Source organism: Electrophorus electricus, chromosome 14, assembly GCF_041902795.1.
Source record: "Electrophorus electricus isolate QZ-2024a chromosome 14, ASM4190279v1, whole genome shotgun sequence".
NCBI classification, from domain to species: Eukaryota; Metazoa; Chordata; class Actinopteri; order Gymnotiformes; family Gymnotidae; genus Electrophorus; species Electrophorus electricus.
Genome location: NC_137510.1, coordinates 26,252,365 through 26,271,682, shown reverse-complemented (window position 1 = coordinate 26,271,682; position 19,318 = coordinate 26,252,365). Strand labels below are relative to the sequence as shown.

The 19,318-nt window shown below is 41.1% G+C and overlaps 2 protein-coding genes across 4 annotated transcripts; one reads left to right on the top strand and one right to left on the bottom strand.

The window, feature by feature from the left end:
* Positions 1-2,251: 2,251 nt before the first annotated feature.
* Positions 2,252-2,686, bottom strand: LOC118242136 (protein FAM237A-like). The gene has a single exon (XM_035530687.1). The coding sequence runs from the start codon at positions 2,684-2,686 to the stop codon at positions 2,252-2,254; it is 435 nt and encodes a 144-aa protein (XP_035386580.1).
* A 4,018-nt stretch (positions 2,687-6,704) lies between these two features.
* gtpbp10 (GTP-binding protein 10 (putative)) lies at positions 6,705-14,717 on the top strand. Of its 3 annotated transcripts, XR_014117048.1 has the most exons (11): positions 6,705-6,883; positions 7,407-7,600; positions 8,516-8,607; positions 8,832-8,976; positions 10,501-10,574; positions 11,543-11,595; positions 12,083-12,190; positions 12,282-12,359; positions 12,575-12,698; positions 13,187-13,489; positions 14,525-14,647. XR_014117048.1 is itself a non-coding variant. In XM_081696845.1 (10 exons), the coding sequence occupies exons 1-10, from the start codon at positions 6,851-6,853 to the stop codon at positions 14,641-14,643; spliced, it is 1,020 nt and encodes a 339-aa protein (XP_081552971.1). In that variant the 5' UTR covers positions 6,705-6,850; the 3' UTR covers positions 14,644-14,717. The 3 variants fall into 3 exon arrangements, 2 of the variants coding, with proteins under 2 accessions (XP_081552971.1, XP_026867327.2); XM_081696845.1 differs by lacking the exon at positions 13,187-13,489 and having other exon boundaries at positions 14,525-14,717; XM_027011526.3 differs by lacking the exon at positions 14,525-14,647 and having other exon boundaries at positions 13,187-13,885.
* Positions 14,718-19,318: the final 4,601 nt, after the last annotated feature.

The window sequence follows — 19,318 nt, the reverse complement described above, 5'->3', positions numbered from 1 at the left end:
AGGAAATAAAGGATACTACATCTGTTGCCAAAAGAGACTACAATTTATTATGTAACAAAACTCCAAATATGTTTCATATATACAATAATAATTTCATATATACACACATGGGGGAATTCCAGGAGTGCTGTGTTTTATGGCCCAATCGTGACATGGATCACCTCTTGTAGACTGATGGCAGCACACAATGCTACATTTGCGCCTCTTTGCCCAGGGAGATCTGCTGTAGCTCTTTGTCCTGCCTCTATAGCGCTATTGATGAATCCAGCCTCATCAATAGATGCATTCAATCTGCTCAAAATTCACTTCAAACTCAAGTATTCTGCAGAGTAGAGTATGATTACACAGACAACCCTGTGTCTGTGAGACATAAAATGCAGTAGTTGTATATTCAGACTTACCTGTTCCTAGTGCACAAAGTCCTAATGATTACAGCTATATTGTAATGGCTCAAATTGGGTGGCACTCACTACCCAGATTCTGTGGGTGGTGACATTGTCAACCACAGTTGCTCTTATCTCAGTTGAAACATTTTGGTTTCTTCCTCATCCTCTTCCTCAGTCTCTGTGCTCATTCTTGCTCCATTTTGATCCAAATCACTGTGAAGTATGTGTACACTTTTACAACAAACAGGATAAGTTACTGTGGGTAGTTGTGTTTGCACAGGTGAGACGTGTGAGGATCATGGTAACACTGAATTGTGTTTTGGTGACTGAGGTGTTTTTACAAAATAACAGCTGTTTGATCACTCTGAAAGATCAGAGTGTGTGCAAAGTTTTGCATAATGAATGCAGCAGATTTGCAAACTACAGATACAACAAGAGATGTCATAGTTAGGTGATGCATTGTTGGGTGTTATAAAGTGCTGTAAGCCCCACCACTAAGCCAGAGACCTGCCAGGTTCTGAACATCAGTTAACAAAGTGCATTATGTTTACTACACATAGTCATCTGCTGCCTTCTCTGTGGCACGCTAATCTGCTAATCTGCAGGCTGGCCCTTGTAGTGTAAGGTCACGACTGAGCTCCATATGCTTTGTGATGAAGGTGTTGACTGGACACTAATTTGCCATATAGTTGGGTGATTATGTTTCTTGTTTTGGAGGTGTTTTGGCACAGTGAGGACTCACTCATTTGAAGGGGTGTAGCTACAGGTGACGCACTGGGTTCAAAGGGGCGTTTGGATGCGGTGTAATTTGTTTCATATGTGCTTCAGCCTGGTAGGTTGATAGTACACTTGAAATCCATAATTCAGTTTTAAACCCCAATCACTTGTATATGTCCATTGTACCTGGATCACCCTGACAGCCTAGAAATAGACAGCTTTCTATAAATGTTTCAATCTTTTTTTCTACAAAAATGATTCTATGTTTGGCAGATGCTCTTATTCAGAACACTTACATCTTTATGATACTCCATGCACTCCCTTGGATTTAAAACTCCTGATTGTGCTGTTAGCAGTGCGATACGTTACATGATCCACTAGGTGATCAACTGGTACCTTCCAGCAATGAAGGAGTTAATGTTGTGCTGTCGCACAGGATGTTCGGAAATATTTAAAGTGGCTTAATGCACTAAAACGATGCCCTAGGAACAGCAGATTTGGCTTACATATTACTTATAATGAATACTCTCACTTTCAAAAGGAACTTGTATTCTAAGTATAAATTAGTCATATTTATGTTAAGTGTTTATATTTCCATTTAAACATGTTATATGGAAAAAGCTGAATGTGCATTGATGTACTAAAATAAATACTTTATTCTTCGGTTTTAGATCATTAAGAACACTTAACTTTTATGGCTAAAGCAATCTCATGTTGTTGTTAACGCCAGTCTGGATTGACCACTGCAATTTATAGCTAACATCTGCTCAAAATGTTTATGAATACATCATCTAACTTTTACTTGAGGTTATTCAGGTTTTTAAAAGAACAGTGCTGCAATAAATGGGATTCATAAGAAGTTCTAAACAACACCTTTTAGGTCAATCTCCTAGTCTAAAGAATTAGGCAACGTCTTTTAATGTCTCTTTAAAAAACGCATTGACTGATGAACAGACATATACAGAACAGAACATGACTATCAGGCTATTTCTCAGGCTATTGGTAACTAGGGTTTGTGACAGCTTCAGAAAAAAACCCTCTAATCAGTTTTCAAATACAGCAGCACCCCCCCCCCCCCAAAAAAAAAACCCCAAACAAAAACAAAAAACAAAAACAAAACAAAAACGCCAGTGGTGTCGGTGAGAAGGCTAACACGGCGGCGCAGCGTTGTGAGAACACAAGATGCGCTCTCTCGGTGACACACCGGCCCTCCTGCCGAGACCATGCGCGCGGGAGAGCACACAGTCCACGTAGCGCTCCCAGAAGACCTGCGCGAGCTTCATAAACAGGTCCTGGTGCTTGGGCAGCTGGGACGCGCGCAGGTACGTCATGAAGTCCCAGAACCCCCCGACCGTGTCTGCGATGCGTAGTCGGCGCACTTCGATGACCGCTAACGACGACGCATCCCAGCACTCCCCGTTGATCTCGCCCAGGTTCGCCGGCACCTCCGCGTTCAGCGCTGCGGGGTTGGAGCGCGTGCACACGGAGGCTGCGGCCAGCAGCAATAGGCACAAAGACTTGGAGCGCCACCGTCTTGGAGCGCAGCCAAGGTTGCCAACTATGCGGGCCACCGTTGAATCCATGATTGGGCGCCAAAGTTAGAATTTGGGCAAATATTTGGAAATTGGGTCAATCTGAAAATGAGAATGAATAACATGAGAGGTGTCTGGTTCAAACTTTAGTTGCCTACGTAAACTTTCACGAGCGAAGTGGAATAGGCTACTTAGCAAACGTGCCGTTGCATTTTGCAATAATGTCTGCCACGATGAACGTCTAACAAACGCTCTAACATAACTAAGTGTATATACATGTTTGGGGTGCCAAATTTAAAAAGTTACCCATTTTTAGGTAAGATTTTATTGATATTTATCTCAACTTCAATATGTTTAGACAGAAAATAACTATTCCTAAACTGTTCCTGTTCATTGTAGAGTTTAACAAAAATGTTTGAAAAATGACCCATATAAAGAAATATTTGTTAAATGTAGATGTAAATGTTAAATGTAATCATAAATGCTCAGTGTAACTGCTTTTAAATGCAGATGTAGGATGCAACACGCACACACAAGCAGATAGAAAGAGAGAGAAAGAGAATTTTAGTGAAGTACACAGTTTCACGCACACACCCACACCCACACATTATATATATATATATATATATATATATATATATATATATATATATATATATATATATATATATATATATATATATATATGTGTATATATATATATATACACATACATACATACATACATACATATATATATATATATGTATGTATGTATATATATGAATATATATATATATATATATATATATATATATATATATATATGTATGTATATATAAACAACACCTTTTAGGTCAATCTCCTAGTCTAAAGAATTAGGCAATGTCTTTTAATGTCTCTTTAAAAAACGCATTGACTGATGAACAGACAAATACAGAACAGAACATGACTATCAGGCTATTTCTCAGGCTATTGGTAACTAGGGTTTGTAACAGCTTCAAAATTCAATAAATAAATAAATAAATATATAGATTGACCTAAAAGGTGTTGTTTATATATATATATATATATATATATATATATATATAATATATATATATATATATATATATATATGCACTTTTGTGCTCTGTCTCTCTCTCTCTCGTTCTGTCTCTGTCTTTGTCTGCTACGTTCTCTCTGTCTCTCCTTTTTCATGGTGGTTACCGCCACACAGGACTATGCCGCTTTCTGCAGCCTCTACAGACGTTATTTAGCCAACACGTCACCATTACTCTGTGTGTGTGTGTGTGTGTGTGTGTGTATGTGTGTGTGTGATTTGCATAGAAAAGAATGGTAATATTGAAAGGCATCTGAAACATACCAGGAGCAGACAGTATCAAGACAGAGCCGTGAAATGGCAAATTGTCTCAATCAAACTGCAAATGTACCCATAGCAGATATAGATTGTATGGTTTTGGGAGGGGTTAGAGCTGCTCTACATGACATCACACCACTGAAAGGGTTAAAGCTGCTCTACACGACATCACACCACGGGTTAAAGCTGCTCTACACGACGTCACACCACTGGGGTTAAAGCTGCTCTACACAACGTCGCACCACTGGGGTTAAAGCTGCTCCAGGTAGGGTACGTTTTGTTAGGTTTTCATTCTGAATGCACCTTGGAAGGTTCAGACATGACATTATTGGTTGGCCAACCAGATGTAACATAAATAAAACAATTCAGGAACCCATGTCAACAACTGATATGGAAAGAGTCTCTAATGAAGTTCGTTAGCTAGAAATGTGCTGATGCTTTTTAAAGTGAAGCCAGTTATCTAGCAGATTAGCTGCATTGGTTACTTAGGCTGAGTTAAGGGAGAGCTTTAATGTGAGATTAACTAAGGGTCTGTATAATGGCTTGACAGTAGGCTATATTACATCTGGCTTGCGACATAATAATGATGTGTGTGAAACTTCCAACATGTGTTCAGCATGGCAACTGTGGATGCTGACGTAGCTACCATCACAGGTGTCGCACCCTGGAGTGTGGAGGTTCACACTGCTCCTGTTTGTGGTCCTGATGATTTTCTGTAGAGCAACTCTAACCCAACCCATGCCATCACCGCTCACTCAGTATTAGTATGGGAACATTTGTACAATATGTCATTAACTAAATTGGCCATTTTAAAGCTGTTTCTTGCTAGCTTTACTCAGTAGAATTTCAATGTTACCAACTCAGAAAACTCAGGGAGGCGTGTATGTAGATTTTCATATTAATATATAGATTTCAAATCCCATATTTACACCTAACATTTACAATTATAATTAACATTTACATTTTACATATTTAACAATTACATTTAGCATTTAATATTTACATTTAACATTTACATTTATATTTAATGTTGTCATTTATTATTTATATCTGTAACTTTTAAACATTATTTTTGAAAAACTACAATGAATAATAAATGTTTTAGCTGTCTAAATGTACAGAAATGGATATATTTTTAAGGTATGCTAAATGTTTTTTAAAAAATGTCAAAAGCTTTTTACATCTGGCACCCCACAAACATCCACATATACATTAATTAACATGATCACTCATCATCCCTTAACCTTATATTTAAATTAGGCCTCTAAACCACATTGTTGGATGCATAAGGCTTGAAACAGTTGAAACTGAAGCCAAGACAACCAATAGCAATATATTCATTTTCATTTTACTCTACTTTGGAAAGTCATTAAAAAAAAGTCTTTTGGATTTTCTGTCAGCTGTATTTTCACATTAAACAAGGCTAGTATACCAGTCTCATTTTTAAAAGTTGTTTTTATAACATTTACATATGTCTATATAGTCAAATTAAAATAAATGATGAAGTCAAGCATGCTGTTACACTGTAAGGACCATATGCTATCGGATACTTATGTTCATATTCAGCCCAAAGCGTTAATCAGTTGAGTTAATGAATGAAAGTAGCCTACCAGTAAGATGCCGTGTGAGAAGAGCAGGTCTTCTGTACATAAGCGCACTACTCACAAAGCTGATCTCTGCCCGGTCACGTTTCTAAACTGTAGGCTAGTTATGTGAGACTGCAGACCCCTGCCTTGCTTACTGCTGGAGCGAGAAATTGGTTTTAAAAGACTGCCCGCACTTCTGGGGAACGTAAAGCACTGCACGCCCACGTGTCAAACGTCATGGTGTTGACCAGACAGCGCACCTGGCAGTTCGCTTTAGTGTCATAGGTCAAATGACTTAGGCTGTTGTCCGCCTCTTTACAAAGGCCCAGAGTCACTGCAATTACAACATGATTGGGCCTATATTTCTGTTTCATTTAACCTACTTTTTATACATAATAAAACAATTGGAGGCTTCACCTACACCTGTTAGTCATTTTTGTTTATTAATTGTAATTTCAGGGCCTACAAAACTAAGCAGACTGGAGAGAATGACAGGTTAGGGTAGCAGGCTATGCTGAATTATTAAGGTTTCTTAAATTCCAGTATGGGGTCTGTATGTATCTTTCATGATCTGCCTGTAAACTGTCCAAATATTTTATTATTGTCCACTACACACTACATCTGACCCTTGTAACCTGTTAACTAGCAGGCGGTTAAAAGTCCTTCCCTCAGACATAACGCAAAGATTTAATTTAGTGTCGCTTTGTTTTTATCCTCTTTATTATTGGCTATTGAAAGTAAAAAGGTTGTGCATGTGCATGTGATTGTTGTCGTTCAAAATGTTTTATGTGCTTCAGGCAGAAGTGGTCACTATAAACGCAGACTATTGGTTCTTTAAGCATATTAGTAATAATCCGCTCTGTCATTACTAATCTGTTTAAGATAATACTGTAAATTGTGCATAACGATTTTGTTTAAAGTTTTTTAAAGACATATAGTAATACACCAAAAGTAACCAGTTTCGAGTCAAGTCCTTTAAAATGTAACAGTTTTAACAAAAACTTGCAAAACGTTTCTCGTGAAGCAAGTTTGGCCGACGGTGTTTCGCAGAATAAGATACGATGGGCGTGTCAAACCGGGGCGGGGCCGAGGTGATTGACGCCGCTTCGGACCAATAAGACCTCGACACTACGGGTGTCTTATATTACCGTTGTCGAACTCACATGAGGATGCTTTGATCAAGTTAGCCGTGCTAGCTGGCAAACGATGATAAAACACATAGAGTTGTGTCAAGTGTTGTAATGTCGAACTCTTAAAGTGCATCATTTGGTTGTTTCAAGTTGTGTAGATATGGTTTGGATTAGCAGAGTGTGTTGGCGTAAGGTAAGCAGCCACGTACACTGATTCTTTGTTAGCTATCTTAGCTAACAGGTCAGTCAGTGCGGCTCGAGACTGCAGTTAGCCACCTAGCTAGCTAGCGTCCCACAGACTCCTGTCCTACTAAACTCGTTTAGCGGTTAGTCGTGTAGCACGACTAGCTAGCGTCAGCTCCTGGTTATATGAGAATCTCTTCTTCAACATTTCTGCATCAGGTTTACCTGGTATAAAGTTAGTCAGGATTTATGTGGCCGTTAAGTTGTAGTGTGACGTAAGAAACATGCGTTCTGTCGATACTGCCTAATCAATAATCCCTCATTAGTAATCAGACACATGGAAGCGGATGTTTGGTAGTGAGCTGTTAGAAAACGGGTCTTGATTAGTGCTAGTAGCAGACACAGCTGATGTGCTGCCTGCGTTTGTGATCTGTCAGATCTGTTCTGCTGGATTTGCGTAGTCGTGAGGCTGCTAATGGAAGACACTGTTTTGTTTGTATTTTTATTCTTGGTTTCCTCCTCTCCGACTGCAGTATGGGAACTTTGTGGATAACCTGCGACTGTATGTGAGAGGTGGAAGTGGTGGAATGGGAATGCCCCGCTTGGGTGGGCAGGGTGGCACCGGAGGAGACGTGTGGGTGGTGGCCGAAAAACACCTAACTCTGAAACGCGTCAAAGACAGATATCCCAAGAAACGCTTCATTGCTGGCGGGGGCTCCAACAGCAGGTGTGTAGGTCACGTCACACCCTCCCATTCTGAAATGTTCTTTATTTTGCATGTACCAGTGTCCCACTTCTTAAAACCTGGGAATAAAACTGACAGCAGTTCGGTTTGCAGGTCAGTATGCTGACAAAACAGTCCAAGGTAGCCTGGCTTGGATTCATTGCTCTCATGATTGATTTGAACAGGGTTTATTTAAGGTTCTTTTAATGGCTTCTGTTACTCTGATAGTGTTGTGATGAATAGACAGCAGTGTTCTCCACAGTTGCAGTGTATCTCTGAAAGATCACTGTTGTGTGGTTTGAATAATGTAAACATTTTCAGTGTTCATTTCTGAGTAGCATTAATCAACTTGTATGTACAGTCTACATGAGACCACACCAGAGACCACACACACACGATCACATCATAGACTTGTATATACAGTCTATGGACCCCACACACACGAGACCGCATCATAGATTTGTATATACAGTCTGTGGACCGTGAACATGAGACCACCTCTTAGACTTGTATATACAGTCAATGGACCACAGATGGCTATCTTAAATATGGGCAAAATGAAAATTACACTTTTAAAATTCTGTTTTTACTTCTGGTTTCTAGGCATTGACAGCAAAAAGAGAAAAATACATAAATAATTGTTTTTTTTAAAAATGGTACTATGGTATCTTGTCTCAAGATATTTTGGCAAAAACCATATTTATCAACACCAACAACTAAGGCAGAGAAAGAAAAAAAAAACACATTTAACACTTAAGGTCAATTTACAAAATAGTAGTTCAAGAAGAGGCGGGAAGATGAGTGTTGACAGATATGTCCAAGTACAAATACCACTGGTCCCAGATAAATCTGAGATGACAGAAAACCATCTTGAATTAGGATGACACTTTTTTTTTTTTTTTCTTGTTGTGTTTTCAGTATCCGTGCACTGAAAGGCGCAAAAGGGGAGGATGTGGAAATCTCTGTTCCAGTTGGCATCCGTGTGACAACAGATAATGGTCAGGTCCTAGGTAAAGCCACACCCCCTCTGGCAGATTCAGGCTGCAGTGTAGGAGATCCCAGCCAGGGTCCTTGAGTTCCTCAATACTTCATCGTTTCTGTTTTCTCTGCTCCATCCAGCTGACAGTAACTCAACTGATGTCTGTTTCCTAATGTGAACCTCATCCAGGCATCTTCTCCTTTTCTCTTGCCCTTTGGGTGCAGTTTTTAAGTCTTCTGCTCTCTTTTGCTGCAGGGCAGCTGGACTACGAAGGGGACAAGGTTCTGGTGGCCCGGGGGGGGCACGGGGGATCCCTGAACTCAAGGTTTTTACCCCGTAAAGGCCAGCTCCGCCAGATCCGTCTGGACCTCCGACTCATCGCAGACATGGGGCTTGTGGGGTAAGGTGCAGTGCACTCGCTCAGACATGTGCCCACACTATTACAGTTCTCATAGGATGTCTCCTTCTTTTCTAAATTATTTTTGTGGTTGTAGTGTTTAATGTTTGAAATGAGCACTATTTGCATAAGGTGAGGGCTTTTGAGAACTGCGTTGAGCCTGAGTTTTAAGTCTTTCTTAAAAACATCTGTATTAGGATAGAATAGCAACATATTAAGAAATAATTAGTGCTTAAGGCTGACAAATATATCATTGGCTAGTCATTATCACAATATCGACCGTTTCAATACCAATATCCTAGAAGATTGTAGTATGTAAATAATCTCCTTAACACATCACTGCATTTTTGTGTCCTTTGAACCTTCTGACCAGTTGATGTTCTGTGGGAGTTTTAATGAATCAAGGTATTTAATGAATCAAGGTATTCACATGTTCAAACAAACACAAATATTTATATTATTATATTATTATATAATATGATTTATATAATTATTAAAAAGAATTCAGAGCAGTTTTCAACCACTTCACACTTAAGGGTTCACCAATGTGTGTTCAGAATTTCAGAAGGTGTTTCTCAGTTGTAATATGCAGCATTAAAATCGCAATATTTTGTCCATATGGTTCAGATCTACTACAGACACACAGAATAGACTGTACAGCAAAGCATGTGGTGACTACAGAGAATAACATGCGTGTCGCACGTGGCAAGCACTTATTAATACATTGGAGACTGGAAGTTTCAAACTTGTTTGTGAGCACACAGTAGAGCTGCTCATACAACTGTGTATGTGCTCATTGAACTTTCATTCTGAGAGAGAGATCAGATGTTAATATTGGCCAAAGTCTCTGTGACCAAATACCCATTAATTAACCCTTTATTATCCCAAAAGAATATTCTGATGTTAAAATGTTAGAATGCACAGCCTAATGCCTCATTTATGCTCTGTGGAGAATGTAGCCTTCTACAACAGCCAAAAGTCACTTTTAAATGAACGCCACACCTGCACGCGTGTGTAAACTTTGAGCTGCCTGTTTACATATGCCAATGCACAAAACGGCTTTTTGATAGTTAAGCATGTTATGTACCTAATACCCAATGAGAGTGCTAATTTGTAACCACTTCCTGGGTGAAAGGTAGACTGAAGTTCTGTGTAGTGTCATTGACTACATTTCAGGGCTCACATCCAGTGGCTGTACTGACCAAATACGGTCATATTTAAATGTGTTTTATGCTTTTCATGATGGTCTTGTACCCTGTGTACGTCTGCCGTAACTGGGCTCTTGCATGACTGTTCTAGCATTTAACATTGTTTAATTTTGTCGTGCATTTACAGTATATACAGGCATCATCTGCCTTTTTAAGGTAATTTATGAAAGGCTACTGGAAACCTGGCATGATGGGACAGAGAACAAGACAGGTTATAATCAGCTAACTCCTGAGTGGATAGGAATGGCTGAAAAGACTGAACACTGACTTCTTAAATGGAACTAGTGGGATTCTTTCTTTTTCTTTCTTTTAAATGCAGGTTCCCTAATGCGGGCAAATCCTCTTTGCTGACTGCTCTGTCTCATGCCACACCTCAGATCGCCAGCTACCCGTGTGAGTACTGACCACCGCACACACACTTTCAGGTACAACTTTAACCATCAGATTTTAAAAATCTGAGCATAAATTAATGTGTTGATTTAGAATAATTCCATCCACCCATGTTACTGCTACAGATAAAAGATGAAAACTGGTCGAATGTCACTTAACAGGACTCTCCTGGCCAGCAATGGTTTGGTGAATGATTCTGACAACATCAGTTGGAGATTAACATTAGAAACCAAAATACTATTTCTGGTGCTAGTGTAAATTTTTTCCTTTGACTCCTGCATGGTGGTTTCCTGTGGCTGCCACATGGCAACCGCATGCTTGTTAGGTCATGTCTGAGCCGCAGGACTCGAAAATGGCGCAGCGAGGGAAATGTTGCCAGTACGGAGTGTGCAGGCTTGTGTGGGATCGTCAGTTCCAGTCCCAAGCTTCAGTACGCACTCGTCCTTGAGGGAAGAGTCGGAAATCAGGCATAAAATAGGCAGAAATCCACATATGAGCTGACTGACAATTATTTAAGTGTACTGTCTGTAGTCACCTCTGCTGGCCGTGATGCACTTGTTAGGGTCTTTGTGAATTTTCTTCTAGAAGCTTACATGTCACTGGTCGAGGTGCAGAGGAGACACTGGTGACTGTCAATATCAGTATTTTTCTCATATCAAAAAAAGAAACGCAACAGATATGTTTTGGTTCTCAAAGGCTTATTGGATTACTGTAGGGATCTGTACAACTACAGCGCCTCATGTAAATGTAGGTAATGATGACTGAGCATTTCAGAATCAAGGTGCAAATTTGAACGAGTTTTTGAAGGTTAATAGGTTGGCTCGTATAAATCTCCACTGGTTTTTGGTTATGAATGTTGTACGCTCAAGTGCACCTCACAAATTTTACCTTGTGATAGCATCCTGTCAATGCTCCCAGCATGCCCTGGAAGTGTTGAGATTGTTTGGAATACTCTTTTCTGTCTTCTCCAGTCACCACTGTGAGACCTGAGATTGGGAAGGTGATGTACACCGACCATAAGCAGGTAACGACCTCTTGAAGCACACCTTACTGAGACGCACCAGCCACAGGTGCCGTCTAGCTGTGAACTGTTCTCAAACGCACTTGAACACACAAAGAAACTTTTCCCTTCCTTTCGGTTTTGCCCTGACAGTTAGCCCTCGATCCAATCAAATTTACATTTATGGCATTTATCTGATGCTTTTATCCAAAAAGACTTAAAATTCTGACTGTCCACAGCTTGAGTAATTGAGGGTTAAGGGTCCCAACAGTGGCAACTTGGCAGTGGTGGGACTTGAACCAGCAACCTTCTGATTACTAGTCTAGTACCTTCACCACTGAGCTAGTGGATACTTGTGGAGTCTGACTGATTTAAATGGCCTGTTCCTGACCAAGGGAGACCATGTCAAAGTCAGCTTCTGAGCCACCATCACCGTGGAAATGGCCACACTCTGAGGGCCTTGCTCACAGCGTCGTTCTGCCGCATGACCAGGCTGTGTGTCCTGTCGCAGGTGTCGGTGGCAGACTTGCCTGGCCTGATAGAGGGCGCCCACATGAACAGAGGGATGGGACACCAGTTCCTCAAGCATGTGGAGAGGACCAAACAACTCTTGTTCGTGGTGCGTTGAAACGATCTGTATTTCTGAGTTTGAGTTTCTCACAAGCCCATCTGTGTACTGCATCGATCTGGGCTCATCTCACGTGTTGCAGGTGGACGTCTGCGGTTTTCAGCTGGCCAGCAGCACGCCGTTCAGATCTGCGTTTGAGGCTGTGCAGCTGTTGAGTAAGGTAGGGTGGCGCCGAGCTCCAGACCCCACCCTCACCCTCGTTTACGCACTCTGTGCTTTCCTGTAGCACAATGCTGCATTTGTCATGATCGGGGTAAACACTGGTATATTTTATAGAGTGATGAATATTGTCGGAAGTTTAGGTATTGTTCGATACAAGCAGAGAATCGTATCTTCGAGCCCTGATCTCAGCCTGGGTTTTGGCTTCTACACCAGGAGCTCGAGCTGTACAACAAGGAGCTGCTGTCCAAGCCTGCCATCCTGGTTGTCAATAAGATGGATCTGCCGGAGGCTGAGACCAAGTTCCGAGAGCTGGAGTCCCAGCTGGAGAAGCAGGAGGGTAAGCCCCTATCTGATCAAACGCTGCCCACCTCTGTCAGCATATTGAGAGTCATTCAGAAGACTGTGTGCTTCCGAAACACCACCTGTGGTGGACTAGTTCAGCCGAGGCGCGATGGCAGTGGGTGCCTGGTTCCTCCCACTGAGGTGTTTAAAAAGAAGGAACCCTGTGCGGCTGAAATGCCAGCATGTGAGGTTTTAGACGTCGGTAGAGACGTGTCTCGAATATTACTCCCACTGTTGGGTTTTGTACGACAAGGAAAATCTAGATGAATTTCTCACAGGGATGTTGGTGATGGTGATTCATGCCTTTTCAAGGGGAGGTAGGGAGGAGGAAGGAGGAGTCAGGGTGGGGGTAGAACTTTGTTTTTTTTTAATTTTTTTTAATTTTTAAAAAAAAATAAACAGCACCTGAAACATTTCAAATAACCACCGGTGACCCCGGTGACCTTTTTAAGGGTGGCTGACCATACCACCTGCTCTCCTCAGGGCTTGGTGATCTGCCTGAGAACATGGTCCCTGTCAGCCTCCCCCATTTCAAACACACCGTCCCCGTCTCTGCCCTGAATGGCCTCGGACTTCCCCGCCTGAAAGACCTCATCCGCCAGTCACTGGAAGAGCAGAACGCCATGGAGGCGGAGAGACCGCATGCAGACAGGCTGCGGGAGCTGAGAAGGGAGGTCCCGGTGGTTGCCCGCCCAGTCTGGGGGGAGGCCCACTCAACCTCCGAGCCCTCCTAGACTGCTGGATGGGACGTCAATGTGGTGGTTGAGAACTTTGGTCATCCTGAATGTAAGCTGTCTTCTCTACGCTGTTTATTTTGGCCTTTGCTTGGTCAAGCAAAGGCCTGTAGATACACTGCCTGTGTAACACCGCAGGGAAAAGATAATGTTTCACTGAAGCCTGGATTTGGTTTCTCAGGCTGAACTGTTCCAGCAGAAGGTGGTCTGTGGTTTTAAGCCTCCATTTCAGTGGGTTTGTTCAGGTTTTCTTTTTCCTTAACAGGCCTCAGGTGATCTAGTACCCCAGACAGACTCTGAAAATAGCTTGACCCTCTTCAGAACTGTAGGGTCTGGGGACATCAGACATGTGTAATGGAGTGAAGAGGCCAGATGAGTGATGATATTTATGACTTTAATATGCTTTTACATTTGTAATTTGATCAATAAACCACATTGTTAAAAACTGTTTCATTATGTTCTGTTTCATAATATCATCTTAATCACGTTTGTTTGTGTCTAGTCTGTTTTCTGTTCAAAAATGCAGGTTCTGACTGGCTTTTCACTGAATAGTGGGAAGTGCTCCCATCTGCTGGAATAGTGAAATATAACATCTTCCATGCATAATGGGAGACTTCATGGGAGTTTTGCCAATGTTACTTTTATGAACAAGCATAGGATGCGTTAGGGGAAAAGTTTAATACGTAACCAATAAAGTACACCATCAAGCACTTCAAGTGTTTGAATATTTATTAAGGATTCAGATATATAGCACTTCAGATCTGCTTGAGTGTTTAGCTTTCTACAGATGTAAAACTGTGACATTTTTAACATGATAAATGTTTTAATAAATAACTAAAAGAAGAAATGGTGAGGTTTTAGACCTGAATCTTTGAACCCTCCTGGCCCATGCATTAAGTCCAGTCCCTCGAACCCCTGCTGTGGTTCCACCCACCTCTCCAGATAACTCCAGACTGCCTGTGCCTCCGTTCTGTACCAGATGTGTTTGACACACTCGTGCTCACAGAACCCACAATACACCTCTTGTTTATTTGTTCTTATGATTATTGCTTATTTAGTTCCTGTTGTTGTGTTTGTTGTCCACTAGAGGAAGATGAGACCCTCTCAAGGTTTCTTCCTCAAGCTCTATGGAGTTTCTCCTCACCACTGTCGCCCATGGCTCGCTCACTGTGGGCTTGGACTCGGATATGTTTAAAGCTGTTGTGACATTTATTGTACAAATGCTGTCTAAATAAATTTGACTTTGACTTTAAAGATCTCCCACCAAGCTGAATAAAAAGGGATGAGCAGAAGTTGGAATGAGTCCTTAATGAAGAAAAAATAATGGGCTGGTTAGCAGAAATAGCAGTGTCTTCATTTATCTACAATCTCACATTTACAGTATAAACAATTTGTTTACAGACTCAGCTTTTCTGTTGATCACTGAACTAACATTTAGTTGTATAACCTTTTATTGCTGATAACCGCTTTACATCTGTGTGGCATGGAGTCAACCAACATCTAACACCTGCAAACAGATATTCCAGCCCAAGCTGACTGGACTACATTCCACAGTTCTTCTGCATGCTTGGGTTTTACATCAAAAACTGCATTTTTGAGGTCACTCCACAAACTAATCAGATTGAGGTCTGGGGATTGGGCTGGCCACTTCATAACATCAATCTTGTTGGTCTGGAACCAGGATGTTGCCCACTTGCTGGTGTGTTTGGGGTCATTGTCCTGCTGAAACACCCATTTCAAGGGCATTTCTTCTTCAGCATAAGGCAACATGACCTCTTTCAGTATTTTGATATATTCAAACTGGTCCATGGTGCCTGGTATGCAATCAATGGGTCCGACTCCAAAGTATGAGAAACATCCCCAAACCATTATGCTTACATCTCCAGTCTTCACAGTGAACCGTGGCTTTCAGTGTTTATGGGTCATCTCACAAACTGTGGCCTTTAGACCCAATAAGAACAATCTTGCTCTCTTCTGTCCATAGAATGTTGTGCCACTTCTCTTTAGGCCAGTCAATGTGTTCTTTGGCAAACTAACCTTTTCAACACGTCTTTTTTTTTTTCAGCAATGGTACTTTACGACAGTTTCTTGCAAATAGTTTGGCTTCATGTAGGCATCTTCTGATTGCTGCAGTACTCACAGGTAACTGAAGATCTTCTTTGATTTCCCTGGAGTTGATCATTGGATGCTTCTTTGCCATTCTTGTTATTCTATGATCTACGCAGATGGTAGTATTTCTTTTCCAACCATGGGTTTTGGGTTTTGTTTGCCATTTAAAGCATTTGAGATCATTTTAGCTGCACAGACAATTATTTTCTGCACTTCTTTATATATTGTCCCCTTGCCAATCAACTTCTTGATCAAAGTTCGTTCTCCTTCGGTACAATGTCTTGAACGACCCACCCATTTTACTCACTGAGCAAGGGCTAAAACCAGCAGGTACAACATTGGGCCATAATTGACACCTGTTTCTTCATAGAATGAATGACCTCACTAATTGAACTCCACACTGCTATTCATTTGAACACGCCCCTTTCATTAAATGAGTCAATTACACCCAATTAGCAGCGTGCATGTCATGACTGTTGATTCTGTTGGTAGCCCATTACTCGGCTACACCTATTCATGAATTTTTTTCCCCCATGTTGTATTATCTTTTCTGCCAAAATCAGTCATTAAATACATTAGTGATGTTAGACTGCTATTATTTGCACATAACTGTACATCTTCCCATCTAAAAAATGAATTCCCCGGTCTGGGTTTCTCACAAAAATTGATGATCAAACATAACGCCCTCATTTATGAGGCTCTTCTCACTGTGATGCTTTTGGGAAACAACCAGATCAACAATCTGAACAATCTGCTCAGATGTTTTTCTTCATGAAGGAAAGATTCTGAGTTATTTTCCCTCTGACCTGTCAGGTTGTTTATTTGTGCTAAGATCAATAGTTGTTTGTGTTTCTTACCTGAACAGTTGGTTTTCAGTACATTAATGTTTCCACTGTTTTGCCTGTGTCTGGCTAGTTCAGCTTTTTCAGTCTGGCCAACACCATTACGCAGGTACGCGGAATGCTTTGCACACACAGTGCGACTTTTTGTCATTCTGGCTTTTTGTGGCAGAATACCGTTCATCTGCAGTATCGGCGGCTCACCACAAGATGGCACCACGGGACCGTGTTACTATGAGACTGCAGTTCAGACATTGAGGCTACAACGGGCCGAAAATCTTGAGTTCGCAATAAAACCTGCAGACAGACATGAGTGAGCATCCCATGGCCAACAACACTGGAAAGACCCAGAGGCCACTGGCCTGTTATAATGCCTTGCACATCAGTAGGGCATTTACAATAGCTACCAGAGCTATTTCAGGTTCTTTTTTTCCACTATGTTTGCGACTTTAGGGATCATAAGGTATGCAGTGCACACTCTCTGGTTTCACACTGTCCCAGGGCTGGTTGGGCTGGAGCCTCATTATGCCCACAGCTGACTGAGACTTTGCTTCATGTGTACCTGACCCTTGTTTAGATCTTCTGTGCAAGAATCTCTGCCTCCAGGGAATTTGCACACCAGGAGTCTGGCGATAACAGGCTTTCCATGATTTTACAGCATTCATCTTCTCTGGTACAGGCAAATGTTAAAGAAAGCTTTGTAGTTAAAGGCAAAGGGTGTGATAAATTCATAGCAAAAAAAGAGTTATATTTTCCCTTTATTTATGCCCAGATGTACAGGGCAGTCATGGATATACAGGGCTGCTCCATTATAGAGGATCATAGTTTAATGGGTAGTTTGGTATTCTTCTATTTCTTGGCCTGTCATGTCTCATTATGTTGCTAATTCAGAGAGCTAGAATGGATTTTACATGTGGACTTTCTGTCTGGACTTGTTTCTCAGAATAAGGAAAGCAAGATGGTAGGCAAGCCACCATGAGACTGACACATGGCAAACAGACATATTTGCTTGATCATGGATGTGGCTCAGCTGACTGAGTGGCAACAAACAGACTATTTACAATTCTGACTGAACACAACATGAGTAGTTGAGGGTTAAGGCTCTTGCTCAGGGGCCCAACAGTGGCAGGACTTAAACCAGCAACCTTCTGATTACTAGTCCAGTACCTGAACCACTGAGACACCACTGTCAATGAGTTATACTGTGTATGGGTTCATCACAGTCAATAACCTGAATATAGGGCTTGACAGTGGAATTTTCTTGTCTTGCATGACAAAACAACAAAAACCGTCACTGTCCAATTACCCACAGTCTGCGCTTTATATAATACGCACGTACAAAAATCACACCAAAACAAAACACATTTGTACACCACAGAGTAGGATGAAGCAAGATCAAAGCACCTTCTCTGTGACTCACTATCAACCACTGGTCTCAAACTCTCTGCCAGATAAACATGCAATCTTCCTGTCAGAAAAGACAGGACTACCTAGTCTTGCACTGCCAATCTCTGGCAAGTTTGAACTCGGGTGTTATCCAAACATTAGCAACCTTGGTACAGTGTCACCGCTTGCAATGCAAGTTATGACATGTTTACAGGTTTGAGCATTCCTGTCCCTGCAGGACAAGAGAGAGAGAGAGAGAGAGAGAGAGAGAGAGAGAGAGAGAGAGAGAGAGAGAGAGAGAGAGAGAGAGAGAGAGAGAGAGAGAGAGAGAGAGAGAGAGACTCCCTGCTGAAGGATGTCAGAGCTATCAAATGAAAACATAACTGTGAAGTGAGCAGAGACACTAGTTTATGTTAATGATGATAATTTCTTCATTTGAAATTACATGATGCAAAATTTGTACCTATACAAAATACAAATGTAACATAGCTGTAGCTAGGATAAAAGATACAAAAAGCTTATCTTCTCAAAATACCAAGAACAGTCTGACTGGGATGATGGTTTACTAGTGAGGACAATTTAACCTTAAGTTACTTCACTAAACTCCACTGATATTATTACAAACAGTTGGAGTAAAGTCCTTGCAAGATAAAGCAATAGTGTACATATGGAAGATTATATTAACTGAGATCATGTATGTACAGTTTATGTGAAATTTATGACATCACAATTTTTTTTAATAGGGGAGGAAACAGCAGGTATTTATTTTCAAATTTCACAAATAAATTTCTCAAAGACTGACATGGTTTTCATTGGTATCTCTAAATATTGAAAGCAGTGTGTTGAATAATCACCTGTGTAAATGTATTTCTGACAAACAAGAATTTAAAACAATTCTTGGTACTGGATGTTTAGACCCTGTGATAATTACAAGTCAAAAGATTTCAGTAAACTTCGCAGGCCGCTCAGTACAGTCACATATATTCACTTTCTGTCCCTGTGGGCGACATCTGCTATTTTGTGTGTGTCAGGAGGGCTCAAACGTGTCCAGTGTCATGTTGTCAGTGGACTCTGCACCTCCACGCTGGCTTTACGAGCACGTCTGGGTGGGGAGGAGCATCACAGTCTCCCACAGGCTGATGAGTGCTGATAACATGTTGGGAGGGTTTTAACACACACAATCTTGGCGAATCTCTCGAAGACCATAAACTTCAAAGAAAGATTTTGGCTGGTAGCATCAACTGGTACCTTATCAAGATCTATGACTTAATAGTTAAGGCTTTACTGTGTAAGCGAGGACAAAACTCTTTGAAAAGTGCCTGATTAAATACCATTCATCTGTAAAAAGCATGATGACACATTCCAGTTCCTGAAATTTGCTGTCTGATGAAGGTCAAGGAAACGTAACTGAGGGAACCAAACATCTAAATAGCAAGGGCTTTTTACACAATAACAACACAATGTTAAAATGTTAAAATATTCCACTAAAACATTAATTATTTACAGCACAGTAAATCTGACCCCATTCTGACAGATAATGGGAGAAG

Excerpts from the sequence above, each read along its gene's own strand:
- gtpbp10 (XM_027011526.3), top strand. The coding sequence starts at position 6,851 with ATGGTTTGGATTAGCAGAGTGTGTTGGCGTAAG. Across the intron at positions 7,601-8,515 it reads GGCGGGGGCTCCAACAGCAG|TATCCGTGCACTGAAAGGCG; the intron begins GTGTGTAGGTCA and ends TTGTGTTTTCAG. Across the intron at positions 8,608-8,831 it reads AGATAATGGTCAGGTCCTAG|GGCAGCTGGACTACGAAGGG; the intron begins GTAAAGCCACAC and ends CTTTTGCTGCAG.
- LOC118242136 (XM_035530687.1), bottom strand. The coding sequence starts at position 2,686 with ATGGATTCAACGGTGGCCCGCATAGTTGGCAACCTTGGCTGCGCTCCA.